The sequence below is a fragment of the Colius striatus genome, chromosome 4 (genome assembly GCF_028858725.1).
Source record: "Colius striatus isolate bColStr4 chromosome 4, bColStr4.1.hap1, whole genome shotgun sequence".
NCBI lineage: Eukaryota > Metazoa > Chordata > Aves > Coliiformes > Coliidae > Colius > Colius striatus.
Window position 1 is genome coordinate 73,208,040 of NC_084762.1, and position 14,499 is coordinate 73,222,538.

Consider the following 14,499-nt stretch of genomic DNA (forward strand, 5'->3'; position numbering starts at 1 on the left):
GCAGGAAGGTGTTGACCACCCTTAGCTGTCTCCGAGGGGTGTAACACACTCCCGAACCACCTACCAGCATGTCCAAGTAATTGGTGTGTGTTTGGATATTATGTCGATCTTCTGCTGCAACTTTCTTGAAGTTCTTCAGCTTCACTGGGATCTTTTTGGCCACATTTGCAAAGGGAACCATCCATTCCATGCACTCTGAAATGCTCTCCCACTCCAAACCTAGAGGGTAGGACATAGTGATGTGTTCAGAAACCATCAAGGAGTTGTACAGTGTTCCAACATGGTCCTAAATTTAGAAAGGATGACAAATAACACTGCAAATACAAATTCAGAAGTGTTCTCCCAGCGTCTCCGTGTGCTTGTTGCTTAAGCACGTCATTGCTGGGGAGGGCAAGCACAGGCCTCCCCTGGCCAGAAGGGTTCCTGTTGCACACATGGGGAGGCTGAAGGGACTTGTTCACCTTGAAGACAGGCTTTTGGGTCACAGTGTAAAAACATGCACTGTTGTCACAAGTCTTCTATGGAAAAAGAAGCCAAATTATATCTATCTAATGATTCCCAAACCAACTGGAAGTTACAGAGCAGTGTTGACCCAAAAGCAAGAATGATCACTCTGCTTCATTCCTTTAGCAAAGGCTCTGCCTTTTAAAGGCATTTTCTTCTTTCTCTGGTCTTTGTAACATCTGAAATAGTGGTGGGAAGGAAGCGAAACTGGAGGGGGGTGTGGAGAAACCTGACAGAACAGAACAAACTCTGGGTGTCAAGGTAGCTTTTGCTCTTTGGCAGCCTGGTAAACCCACAGGCTGTTGGCAGCTTCAGGTCTGTGACAGCTGCCAGAATTCCCTGCCCAACATGCCCAAGCGTCACAAGGCTTCTCACCTGAAGCTTTCTTCACTACTTCAATGGAGGTGTAGTGGCAGAGTGCTGCCGCAGCCAGTGTTCTGTACTGGAAGTCCAAAGAATTCACGTCCAGGATGCACAGGTCCAAGAGCTGAGGAAATCAGAGTTACAAGACTTAACAAGATGCTACTGTAGCCTGGCTCAGCAGCTGCCACAGCAGCCGCCCTCCTGCAGCCAGGCACAGGAAGATAGCTGAGAGGTGCAGCATCGGCTGCCTGCAGCTCATTTACTTCTGGCACCAGCTGCAGTGAAAGTGGGTCTCACAGAGCAGTGGTGCAAACACATTTGCACTTTTTATCAGTAATATGCACAACATTTTGCCTGGACAGATTAAAGTGCGCCTTTACACTCTCAGCAGAGACACCCAGCAGCCTGGTGACTTAGACCAGCCTTCTCTTCAGTAAAGCCGCCCCAAGACACACCAAGAGCCCGTAAAACTGCACCACAGCAGTTTCAAAACAGCCAAAGGTCTCCGCAGCCGACCTTCCAGGCCACTGCAGAGAAACACTGCTACAGGCACTGCAGCCACAGGCAGCCCATGGTCCCCAGCCTCACCACTCACCCACTCTCCTGCCAGCGCTGCTGCTGCGTACAGAACACTCTAGTGCAGCAATTAAAAACACAAGATGGGTTTGGAATTTTCCAGTGCACAGAAAAATAGGTGAGGTGGGGCACTGAGAACGCTACATGAGCTTGTCCCCAAAAGCCAGTACCAGCAGCACAAACTTGTACATTCCTTAACAAAGTAACAGCTGAGGTAAAACCGGGAAAAGCATTCTTGAGTGCCTTTTGAGACATAATGTTCAGCTGTGCTGGCAATCCCTCCAAAAAGCACTGTGTGACAGAGCTCACTACCCACCTGCGCTATCTGAATGAACTTCTCCTGAGAATACTGAGGTAGCAGCACTTTCAGAACATCCTTCAGAGCATCCACTTGAAGGTAGAGGTTCAGCCAAGAGACGACTGTCACTGGACAGAGTTCCCATTTTAAAGCCTGCAGATGTTGAACACAAAGTTAAGCACCCTGAACCACGCACTGACAGTTTTGGGCTCTGACCTCTTTTCCCATGCCTCCCCTGCTGGGTTTGCTCAGCTTACGTCACCAATCCTCAAACTACACTAAAGATGATGTGCAGTTTCAAGTACGTGTATTCATTTTAGATTAGGCTCTCACTACTTTTTGGACAGGCTGTATTACAATCAACATCAACGGGTATCTATAGCCCTACACCTGTGCAGCTGGATCTGCCGTAGCTTCCCCCTCAGAAGGTGGGCAGTGGGAGTGTTTTCCCCCCTCAGACCAGCTGCCCGAACCTGCAGCTCACATCCATTACAGAAGAATAAAAGTATATGGAGCTCTGTGATGGCCAAGACAGGTCCTTCTTGACAGGGTGAGCACTGAGCAGAGTCAGATCTTCACCTGGCTCTCCTGGAGGCCCCTGTTCTCAGTAAAGGACCCTGGCAAGTGTCACTCCAGCGCCAGCCTCCTGGTCTGCCCCGGCTGGCTCTACCTGTGAAAAGCCTTTACTTTCATCCAAGCATGAAAAATCCATCCCTCTCTAACAGACGGGCACTTCACCCCAGCCAGGGGCTTCAGAGATCACTGCCCACACAATGAAGTCTTCATTGCTTTGCAGAAACAGGGACATACGAAACATATTCTGGTTTTAAGTAAATAAGTAGCATCCAAACACAAGGCTCAGCTGGACAGTCTTTTAGCCATCACTTAGAAACATAGCAAAGTTATTACCTTTAACATAATAAGTTCCATTCTCACAATGTCATCTTCACTGCAAGCACCATCAGTGACGTAAGCAAATTCCTGTATTTTGGGAGCATAGATCTCCTATAAAGTGAGGAGGGGGAAAATGAACATTAGAGTGCCTTACAATTCTAGATAAAGCTCAAGCCTTTTCTGCACTGGCAACTGCTCTTCAGTCCGTACTGAAATATTAACATTGCTATGCCAGAACAGAGTTTTTTGTTGTTATAGGAAGTGACTTAGAACTTACACAGGATGAGGAGATACTAAAAACCACTAGGCTGCACATTATCTGTTGCAAAACACAATAGATTTATTGCAGCACTTTTGGGGAAATAAATGCTGCCCAAGCAATCAGAACAGCCTTTCACTGACATAGCTTTCCACTCAGCCCTTCCTCTTTGATGCAAAACCATACCCCACCTTGGTTCTTCTACAGCACACAGCTGCCTTAGAAACGGCTTGCTGGCTCAGGCCACCTGCAACATCACTGCTCAATGCAGTCACAGACTTAAAAAACAAAACAAAACACAAAAAAAACCCTCAAAGATGAGAGAAAACCCCACAGCAACTGTGACTAGCAACACCCACAGCGCAGACACTCTTAAAAGGAATTTGCCAAGCCTGTCACAGCAGCTGAGGCCACGTGTAGGTAGGTATGCTAGGCAAAGAGAACTTGCCCACAGAACTGCTTTGCTACCAGCTGGCTCCATGGCCTGGTGCCCCCACACTTCCTTAGGACAGACAACTGCTCATAGCACACCACCTTGGCTTTAGGAACAGCAGCTAGATCAGGGGCTTCCAAGTGTGGAAACTGAATATCTCAAGTTTTCCTACTGTGCACTATGCAAAACACAGGCCCTTGGCTCATAGAGGTATAGTCTACACAAGGCATCACCATCACTGCACTTGAAAAAACACCGAAACTCTGTTAAATAGGTTTACAGGGCTGTCAGCCTGATACACACGCGGTCTGAAACTTAGGCTTGCTTTTGTTCAAGTCCCATGCCCATTCCTGAGATTGTTTGCCAGCTGCTGTGTACTTGGAAAAAGACACACCAAAACAGAACTACTCCTAGCGTATCTGCATCCCTCTTAAGTTTCGTGGCCTCCTTCCCTGCTGCTGACGAAAGGGAGCACCAAGACTGTGCTCCAAGAGGCTGACATACGCACAGATGAGGGAGAGAAATAAACTTCCCCTTCTGACCTTCAGTGTCGTATACACACCACCAAGCCCAAAACACTCAGAAAAAAGAAATAATTATGTCACTGCTGTCTTTTTAGCTATTCCACACTGCACATCCTCCTCCCTGTATCAGAGCTTCTTACCTCAAGTTTGGAGGCAATGAACAGTGAGGTAATTCCTATGAGTTGAAGCATGCTCTTGTTAATGTTCTTCTGTGTCAACATGAATCTATCAAAAAAGTCTTGAGCCAGGTAGAAGGTTTCCCTGTGGAGTGCATACACCTCACACACCTGCAACAGGAAAAAAAAAATCCATCAGTTTTCTATTATCAAACCACATACACACATCAGAGTATTCAAACGTTCATCACAGAACCACAGAATGGTTGGGGTCTGAAGGGACCTCTAGAGATGATCCAGTCCAACCCTCCTGCTAAAGCCTAGATCAGGTCACATAGGAACGTACCCAGATGGGTTTGAAAACCTCCAGAGAAGGAGATTCCACACCCTCCCTGGGCAGCCTGTGCCAGGGCTCCCTCACCTGAACAGTGAAGTAGTTTCTCCTTACGTTTAAAGCAGAATTTTCTGTGTTCCAGCTTTTTTCCATTACCCCTAGTCCTATGACTAAGAGACAACAGAAAAAAGTGTTGCCCCATCCTCTTGACATCCACCTTTCAAATATTTGTAAGTAGTCTATAATATTTGTAATAGTACAACACAAGCCATCACAAACCATGTGTTAGGATGCAGTGGTTAGTATGTGGCACTCCTGATGTGCCCACCTAAACAGATTGTCCATGATGCACTAACATACGTACAGAGCAGAATTCTTCCAAATGAAATGGGATCCAGTTTCCCTACAAGTGAGTGCAAACAATTTCCCACAGAGACAAGAAAGCCTTACTGGGAGGGAATTAAAAAAAAACATCCCAAACCAGCAAAAAAGGCCCAGTAGTTTGCTTGATTAAGAATACTCTGGGCTCAGAGCTCAAGCTGGAGCCATCGAGCAGATCCTGCCTGTACTCCTTGTAGAGGAGAGACACTGGAAGACTTGAGGCCTGTGGCTCTCCAGCAGCCAAGAATGGGAGCTGCTGCTGGCAGGGGCCGTGCTGGTGAGGTGGGAGCGTTGCCCTAGCCCCAGGGCTGCTGACCCCACAGCTCCCCAGGCAGGCGCCTGCCCCACATGCTTCCCTGGTAGGGACAGATCCAACACTTGCACAGCCTTGTACCACAGTGCCACAGAAATGAGAGGAGCCTGCCCAGGCACCTTACACGGGCACTTGCTTTTTCCTCTCATCTCCAGCTGGATTGGGGTGGGGCTGCACAGCTCTAGCTTCTCCAAGCTCTGTATCCCTCCCACAACTAGAGACTAGTTAGGTATCTGTACAGTACTCGCGATCTGTGTACAGCCACCAGGAAAGAAGACCCGAGAAACAGATCACAAGTGCTCTATTACTTCACTTTGGATATAAAGTCAGAATAAAGTCTCACTACTACTAGCTGTTTCTTAAGATAAGGTTGAAAGCCCCTTTGCAAATTAAAACCCTTCCCGACCATCAAAAACACAGCTGGTTGGTAGCAACACCACAGCTCACTCCTTTAGGCTTGATCCAATATTTGCCAGCTGCTGTGTGACTGATATTATTGACATCTCCTGCAAACTGAAAAATGTACAGATGGGGCTCACTCAGGAATAAATGGAGGAGTTCCTGTGAAAGTGTACTGCCTAAACACTACCACGCTGTCACGTTAAATAGCATCTCAGTTGTGATGTTCCAGAAGACAGTGTTAGGGGCCGCTGAAGTCGTCTCAAAGTTGCCCGGTTTTTAATCCGCTGCGGCATATAGAGCCATTGAACTCAACAAGGCCCTCACTGACATTTTGCTTTTGCTGACAATTTCCTAAGAGTTAAAGATTTATAGGTTTTTTTAAAAAGTAACAACTGCCCCCTGTAATGGTGCTATGCAAGTTACACGTTGGAGGAAGCAGCCAAGTACACAGTTGGAGTAGTTCTTACAGTCAGACCCTATTTTTTAAGAATAAACCCCCAAACCTTTCCCTTGAGATTCCCTGCTATCAGCAGTGTTCCCCCCGGCAGCTATGGTGCCCCTGAGGACCTGGTAAACCTGCAAGATCCCTTCTGATGCTGGGCAAGGATTGCACAAGCCCAACGCTGCTTTTGGCAGTGGTGGCTGAACATGCCCAACACAGAGTTCTTGGAAACGCCTCCAGAAGACAGCTCTCTGTTTACAATACCAATGTTCCTTCACAGAGGTTGCCAGGCTGGAGAGCTTCCACTTCATTTGACAACTGGAATAGTCTGAAGTAAAGCCATGAAGCTGGAATATGATTTGTAATCCTTTCCAAACAAGAAGCTGTCTGTACCATGAGCTCTCAGAAGTCAGCCAATAATGCACTGCTTTCTTTTGCCCTCATCATAGGATAGAATTAAGAAGTCACTAATAAGTCAGAAAATAGTGTCAGGAGCTAACATCTAAGAGCTCTTGATGCAGAGAGGGTCAGGGTGGTAACTCACATCCTCAGTACAGATGCAGTTGTGTCATGGCTTAGATAATGCCTAAGATGTGAAGTTAGAACTCCATAGGTTACCTACAGCCATTTCAATTATGAGTGTCTCAAGATTTTTCCCCTTTGCAGGAAGTAGCATGGCAAAAGCAAAAATGAAGCACTACTGCTTGCTGCCCTGTGGGGAAGGGTCAGCGTCTCCTGCTGGAGAAGGCCTGTACGTAGCTCACCAAGTAACTCAGAAGCCTTTTGTTGCATGCTGGATTTGGCACTTATTATCATACATTTTGCTATTAGATCTTTACATCAAAGCTGTGCTGTTATCTGCCTGTTTCACGGGCCTAACACAAGGCAAAATAACCGAAAGAACTCACCTCTAAGAGCCAGTCCAGCAGTATCGATCTCATGTGAGGTTGCAAACTAGAATGTAGCGATGTGAAATGCTTGCAATGAGTGTATCTGCTCTCCTTCTTCAGGATGTTGAGCCAGACATCTTTGGAATTTCCCCAGCTGTGGAACAAAGTTACACAAAGTATTGTTAAGTACACATGCACCTTCACAAAAGGAGTATAAAAACATTATTTGTTACAGATATTCAGGAACAAGACCTACATACCAAAAGATCCTTATGGTAAATAGAAAGCTGCAGGTTATACCTGGAATGTTTTACACCAGCAGCTTGCCAAGGCTGTCAGCAAGTCCAGCTTTGCAGAACAGGCAGCACAATACAAAATGCATCCCAAAGCTGCACATAAAATCAGTTCCCTATTTTACCTAATTAGGTGGCTGCTCACAGAGCAAGATAAGGACCAAACACTCCCCCATAAGGAAAGTAAAAGCCCTCCCTCATCTAAACAGTGGAAATAGTTTTTTTCTTATGCTTAAATGGAACTTTTTGTGTTCCACCTTTATCCCATTACCTGTCCTGTCACTAGATACAATAGAAAAAAGGGCTGCCCCAACCTCCTGACACCCACCATTTAGATACTTGTAAATATTCATGAGATCCCCCCTCAGTCTCCTCTTCTCCAGACTAAACAGCCCCAGTTCCTGCAGCCTTTCCTTGTATGAAAGATGTTCCATTCCCCTGATCATCTTGGTGGCCCTGCGCTGGGCTCTCTCCAGAAGTTCTCTGTCCCTCTTGAGCTGAGGAGCCCAGAAGCCACAAGACTCCAGATGAGGTCTCACCAGGGCAGAGTAGAGGGGAGTAGAACCTCCCTTGACCTGCCGGCCACATTCTTCTTGTTGCATCCCAGGATGCCTTTGGCCTTCTTGGCCACGAGGGCACATTGCTGGCTCATGGTTAGTGTATTATCAATCGGGACTGGGATTCAGCAGTTTCCCACCCCTTGCTCAAGGAGTGCAGGAGACTCCCTCATTCACCAGCGGTTTTATTATTATTTTTTTAAAACCTGCTTTGCACTAAGCTTTCCAGCACACCCACAAATGGGGTTTGGTAGGTCCAGAGAACAGCACCCTGTTGTTTCAAGCACAGTTCAGCTGGCTTGGGAGCAACATGGCAGAAGAGCAGTTGAGTGTGAAACTCAGTGAACAGATTGTGAGAGACCCATCGCTTTGCACTGGGGCTAAACATCACCATGCAGCATCTCCCAGTGCTTTTGGCCAGAACAAAGAGGAAAGGGCCTCTTAAAGTAATGCTCCATGTTACACTTCTCTTCCCACTCACCTCAGCAGTCTTCCCTAATGCACTACAGTAAATTTAACAACTCTTTCATTAAACACCAGGCTGACAGAAAGAACAACCAGTGTGTGCTCATCTAACACACCTGAATGGCTGAGAAGTTCAGAAACTGAACAGTCCAATTGAGTCAGCTAATCTATCCCCCTGCAGAAGGGAAACGTTCTACAACTGTGACTGCACCAAGCACACTGCACTGCATCAGTAAGCTTCCTGGGCAGCAATGTTGCCACAAGTTTATTTGCATATTTGTCCATTTTTAAGGAGACAAGCAGAGGTATGGGTTGACTACTACCCACTTGTATACAAACACAGCACAACAACATACTTTACTACAGTAGTCCAGCAGACTTGATGAAACACCAACTGGTGCACCAGGTAAACTTACGTGAGTTCTGGCAAAGGTGATGGATTTATGAAGAGGTTTCTGAACCTGTACTTTTTGAATCTGGAGAAGTCAGTGGTTACTGACTCTTTGTGAGGCGTTTCAATAATGATGCAAGGTGAGATGCCGCCTGTTATTGCGGGTGGCCAACAACTCTGCAACATAAATGAGGGATTCTTTAAGTGCTGGTTTTACTCTGAGAACAAGAAAGGTTAGAGATTACAGTAACAAAAACACTATCTGTAACATGTGTTAAGTCTTTCTGGACCTCAGCATAGATTCAAGTACTGAAACCAAGAAAGAGATTAAATGCCAGCAAAGTCTTTCATAGTCAAGATAGAACCCGTAAAGACAAACATGATAAGTTTGGGAAACTCAGCTTTGAGGAAGACTTTTGAACCCACAAGTAACTCATCCATTGCTCAGTTACAGTACATAAGGCAAAGGTACTCACTGCTACTAAAACATTAGCTTGCTGGTCCTATCTACTTATCTACTCAAAGGGAAAAGAAAGGAGAGGGTGGGGGTTCTACTGTCTCTCAGTGGAAATTCAGCAACTGGTTATCTTCCAATTAAGCACTCCAGAGAGGAGCCACCCATCTCAGCTCCAGAGCTAGATACCCACTGAGCAAGCAGCAGCTGTGAACTATCTCTCACAGCTTGCCAATGCCAAATATCACAGAATCACAGAATGGTAGGGGTTGGAAGGGACCTCTAAAGATCATACACAGTCCAACCCCCCAGCAGAAGCAGGTCCACCTAGATCAGGTCGCACAGGAATGCATCCAGGCGGGTTTTGAAAGCCTCCAGAGAAGGAAACTCCACACCCTCCCTGGGCAGCCTGTGCCAGGGCTCCATCACCTGAACAGTGAGTTTTGAGTTTCAACTTTTGTCCATTACCCCCTATCCTGTCACTGGACACTACAAAAAAAAAAAAAAGTGCCATTTCACCCTCTTGACACACATTTTTTAAACACTTGTGTTAACGAGGTCTCCCCTCAGTCTCCTCCGGACTGAAGAGTCCCAGATCCCACAGCCTTTCCTCATAAGAAAGATGCTTCAGTCCCCTGATCATCTCAGTGGCCCTCTGATGGCCACCAAATATAGAATGAAATGACTCAAAAGGTGAAGAGTGCAAAGTTATTCATGGAGAAAGCTTCAGAGAAGGAATTGTCTATTACTTTGTCAGTTGTTTCACTGCTACTTATTTGGTTGTACATAACCAGTCCAAGGAGGTAATGGGTGCATAAAGCATTCAGGCAATGCTGTAATGGCTGACAGCCTTCAAAATGGTGACAGACACCTTTAATTTTGCTCTGTGAAGTGAGAGGGGATTCCATTCACAAAGAATGGCAACACCTGCCCCTGAACACAGAAACTTTTCCTGAAGAGCTGTTTTGTAAGCCAAACTACACGCGATTTCCTTAGCTTACCTAAACCTATTCATAGTTGGATTTAAGTACCCTAAGAGTGAAGTTACATATTCCAACAGGATTGATCTTAACAGCACATAGCTACAAGAGGGAGACGCTGCTGCTTCTTCTCTCTTGTGACTCTCATTGCCCAAGTCATACCCCTTATTTTGTAGTGCCAAATAGCAAGTTGAACCTGCATATTGTTTCATTTGAAGAGGACAAAAAATGGAGCAAGGCAGGGGATGGAGTGCATGGCCAGCTATCAAGGAAGGAAAGGCAGTGGAGCGGGATACCCATCTTTTCGGTAAAGGTAAGTTGTGACCCACGGTTTCACCCCAGGTACGGCTGATGTACTTACACAGTGTTTTTCCCTACACTAAGTCTGCAAAGACAACTTCACAATCACAAGCTTTGCTTCACCATAGCTGCTAGTGTCATTTGTTTTACAAAGTAACTGCAAACAAGACTGCAAGAGAAAGTTACATTATTTTACTAATTCATTTTAAAATAAGCAACTCTGAAGTCCTTCACTTGGTTTAGGGGTAGCCTATGTTAGTTAAAACAGACTCCTAAACTTATTTAAAGAATCAAAAGAACTGTTAAATGAAAGTAAAGAGGGGCCACATGGTTATGAGTCTTCTTCACTAAATGGCCGTGAAACCACACCTAAAGTTAAAACAAGTGCACTGATCTTGTTGAGACTTGTCTCCAGGCCTTACCTGTTCTGCAGATGGTACTGTTCTGAAATACCTGGCTTTACTCTCATTTTTATACCTAACTTTACTGTTTAGTGGTTTCCACATTGAAAGACCCTTTATCTGCAACACAGCTATGAGTAAAAAAGTGAAAACATATGGAAAAGATGCTAAGGTACTGAGCTCCCGTAATTTTTTAATATCTGAAGGTAGAAACTTCCCCTACCCAATACTTTCTAGCATGGAAGGCACAACTGCACATCCACCAATGTAAACCTGATGGACTCCCTCACACAGTTTGAACCAGTATTCAGGATTGATTTACCTTAATTTCATATTGATGTTTTTTAGCTATTTTCCCATCTTCTCTTTTCTTGATCTCCTGCTGAGAAGAGAGACACACATCAATAACTTGATGATGACCAGCACAAACACTTCTAAAGCCACAGGAAAACCTTGCTACTCTTGCCTCACTTTCTAACTCCACTCTAATGCCACAGAATAAAGATTCTCCCATCCAAATGCACTGCAGAATTATTATTAAACTTCTCAAATCGCCCAAATCAGTTACCTCTACTGTTCTCCTTTTTCTAGTCTGGAGATGTTCTGATGCCTGTAGTTCTTGTGGAGACTCTTCTTGACATGACAGTGGCTGCTGCTGCTTGGCTTGCAAACGGCTACTGCAAAGAGCAAAAAGATACTAGAGGTTAGGAGAGCAGCAGTTGTTAGATGAATACAGATAAGCTTGGTGAATTACAATGCTAACAGCTTACCTCCGTCTTGACATCTTCTTTGGGTTGCAAGCTCTCTACCTGGATCAAAGAAAGAACACTGGCTCAGTCAATGTACCCTCAAGAAGCTAGGACCAAGTCCTTTATTTTGCATAAGACGCAAAATAGGCATCATAAGAGCCACAGTGTTTATACGACTGAGAAAGGCACAAATATTTTGCTGGTTAGAGGAACACCTGAGCAGAAGACATCTGTGGTATCTGTAGTATATAATCACACACAGCTCCATGTCCTTTTGGGGGGTTACTCTGCTGAAGCAGGCTACACAGGGATGCCCACATATGCCAGTGGCCAGTTTGGCACAAGCTAGCTGGGCTCGTCTAGCCCCGGGGCACGGAGGGTAGCTGTAAAAGGATATTTCCCACACAAAATGATGTGGGGGCGTGGGGGATATTTCCCACGAAAGAGGACGTTGGAGCTCCCCGGGGCTGTGACCTCCCCCCCTACTCCCTTCTACACCCCGCACGCCGCAGCCACCAGGCACCCACACAGACACACTTTCTGCCGGTGCTGCGGCTCCCTGCAGGGCGATTTCGCCGCCGGCCCCCCACACCTGCAGGGATGGGCCGTGCCGTGCAGAGCCGAGCCAGCCGCCCGCCCGCCTCCGCCCGCGCTCCCGCCGCACCGGTTCCGCGCCAATTTGCAGCGAGCGGGGAGGCGGCGGCCTGCGCTGCGCCGGGCCGGGGGGAGCCTCGGCCAGCCCCGGGGCGCGGCAGGGGTCAGCCCGGGGGGACGGAGAGGGGTGGCAGCGCCGCTGCCGCCTTCGCTCTCCCTCCAAAAGAAGCCGAGCCGCCGCCTGCCCCCCGAGCCGCCACAGCTGAGGGACTCTGAGGGGACGCGTGAGGGGGCAGGGAGCGGAGCAGGACCGCGGCACCCGTCTCCCGCGCTCCCGCCTTGCCGCTATGGAGGCTCCCTCCAAAACCTGAAGGGGAAGGAGGGGCTGCCGGCACGGCACCCTCGCACCGGGGGGCAATCACACCGCCCTGCCCCCGCCGCCAGGACACTCTCCCTCTGCAGGGCACGCTTCCACAGCGCGGGCTGGGGCAGCGCGGGCATCGGGGGCTGCGAAGGGCAGCGTCCCCGCCAGGAACCTTCCGCGCCAGGCCCCTGTCTTGAAGGCCAGAGCGAGGGAAGCTGGGACCCGCCAGGGCCAGTGTGGGGTGAGGGCGTGCGGCGCGGGACGGCGACCGGGGTCAGCCCGCCAAGCGGCTCGGCCGGCTTCCCCGCCCCCATCGCGCCCGTCTCCCTCCAAAACCCCGCAGCCCGCCTCCCGCCAGCCCCACGGGGCTCTCTACCGCTGGGCGGCCCCGACGTGGGGTGGAGGGACTAAGGGGAAAAGCGATGGCGGGTTCCCGCCGACACCCCGGCCCGCCGCGCCCGCCCGGGCCATCGCCGCAGTGCCCGCCGCGCTCCCTGCCCCGGGCGGGAGGACACCACTGGGGCTGATGGGGGTGCGTGCGGTCATCCATCAGCCCCTCACCCCAGCTTTCCTCAGACGCTCTCCCTCCAAAACGATGCCGGGCGGGCAGCCCGCCTCACCGCTCCTTCTCCCGGCCGCTGCCTCGCGGCCGCGACTGCACCCATCACACCGGCACCGGGTCTGCCGGTACCGGTACCGCCACTGCTACCATCATTACCCATCACCATCGCTACTACCACGATCATCACCATCGTAACCACCACCACCCCCATCATAATTATCGTCGCAGTCGCGACAGCCACCCTCCATCTCCACCGGCGGGACCCTCTCCCGCCGCCACCCCCCACTCCCGCCCCGCGCACCTCTGCCGCCGCCGCCCGGGCCGCGCTGCTCAGCTGGCGCCGGCGCCAAGTCGCTATATAGCGCGGCCCGGGCCCGCGCTGCGCATGTGCGAGGGCGGCAGACAGCTCCCCCGCCTGCCGGCCGCCCGCCCTCCGACAGCGCCCGCGCCCCGCTCGCCCCAGCGCCGCCCCTTTGCCGCGGGGCCGCCACAGGCCCACCAGCTCCCCAGCTCGCCGCCGCTGCTGCTTGGACACCCCCGAGTCCCGCCCGCCCCAGGTCTCTCGGCGGAGGCGTCCCGGGAGCGCGGCGGCCAGTGCCGGGAAAAGGGCTGCCACAGAGATACCCGCCCGCCGCCCCTCTCCCCCACTCCACCCGGGCGCTGCTGGCGGGGCGCCTCTGGCACCGTCATCCCGATCCGCTGCATCGAGTCCCGGGTGCGGGCCGTGGCGGGGCGGCTCTGCCGGCGGCCCCACGCGCCGCTCACGCCGCGCTGCCGGCGGGCCGCAGCCCGCCCGCCCCGGGGCGGGGCCGGCGCCCGCCGCCGCCAATGGGAGCGCGGCGCTCAGCGGCAACGTGCAGCGGGCGGCGGAATGTAAACACGGCCGCGCCGCGCGCCCCGCGCCGCCCCCGCCGCGGCCTGAGGGCGGGCGGCTCCTCCCGCCGGCCGAGGCGTCCTGCCGCCCCATCAGCGCCCGCCATCGAGGAGCGTGCCAGGCGGGGCGCTCAACCCGCACACCCCGGCGGAAGGTCCCTTCTGCCCGTGGTGAGGCACCAGCCCACGGACACCGCGCGTCCCGCGCGGGGGATGTCACTCGCCGCCCGGCTCGCTTCTCACCACAGAAGGACAGCCTTCACCCTGCTGCGCCCCACGAAGGCGCCCGGCTCTGCCGCGAGGGACCCGAGCCTTAACGTCCCAAACCTTCCCTGGGGTCCCATCTCTCTCTCTCTCCATTTTTGCCGTGCACTTAACCGCAGAGAAATTCAGCCCCGGAGAAAACGAGCCTCTCCCCAGCACATAGTTTGCCGTGGACGGCCTTGTCCCTTACCCAGCAGCTTTCCACAACTGTCAGCCAGGCCTCCCCCACTGCTGCCATCGAGTCCCATGGGAGCACCCGCCCCCAAATGCCCTTCTCTATCAGGAGAGGATGCTGGAGCTCACCCTCAGTGCTAGGCATGCCTCCCAGTCACTGGGTCACGTTGCCCAAGGGTGGTGTGAAGTTTTCTTAACAAATGTTCAGGAAAAAAAGCAAAACCCACACTACTCCAAAAGCAACCAAACCTCACAGTACAAGGTACTTAGCAGTGCTTCGAACACATACTTTTCTTTAAAACACCTCTCTCACCTCAAAGCAGAGCACCTGCAACCATTTTGTTGATGA

At 50.6% G+C, this 14,499-nt stretch overlaps 2 protein-coding genes across 3 annotated transcripts in view; one reads left to right on the forward strand and one right to left on the reverse strand.

Annotated features, from left to right (window-relative positions):
- CCNE2 (cyclin E2) overlaps positions 1 to 11,382 on the reverse strand; it is a 12,907-nt gene extending 1,525 nt beyond the window's left edge. The window contains exons 1-10 of one of the 2 annotated variants that reach the window (XM_061994514.1): positions 11,341 to 11,382; positions 11,139 to 11,247; positions 10,893 to 10,952; positions 8,461 to 8,612; positions 6,748 to 6,883; positions 3,992 to 4,138; positions 2,651 to 2,746; positions 1,760 to 1,894; positions 880 to 991; positions 65 to 219 (exon numbers count right to left, since the gene is read on the reverse strand). In XM_061994514.1, coding sequence (XP_061850498.1) covers positions 65 to 219; positions 880 to 991; positions 1,760 to 1,894; positions 2,651 to 2,746; positions 3,992 to 4,138; positions 6,748 to 6,883; positions 8,461 to 8,612; positions 10,893 to 10,952; positions 11,139 to 11,247; positions 11,341 to 11,354 — 1,116 coding nt within the window. In that variant the 5' untranslated portion in view covers positions 11,355 to 11,382. The remainder of the gene's footprint in view (positions 1 to 64; positions 220 to 879; positions 992 to 1,759; positions 1,895 to 2,650; positions 2,747 to 3,991; positions 4,139 to 6,747; positions 6,884 to 8,460; positions 8,613 to 10,892; positions 10,953 to 11,138; positions 11,248 to 11,340) is intronic. The other variant, XM_061994515.1, reaches the window with a different exon arrangement.
- A 346-nt stretch (positions 11,383 to 11,728) lies between these two features.
- On the forward strand, positions 11,729 to 12,688 carry LOC133625376 (collagen alpha-1(I) chain-like). Its single transcript, XM_061995890.1, has one exon. The coding sequence runs from the start codon at positions 11,729 to 11,731 to the stop codon at positions 12,686 to 12,688; it is 960 nt and encodes a 319-aa protein (XP_061851874.1).
- Positions 12,689 to 14,499: the final 1,811 nt, after the last annotated feature.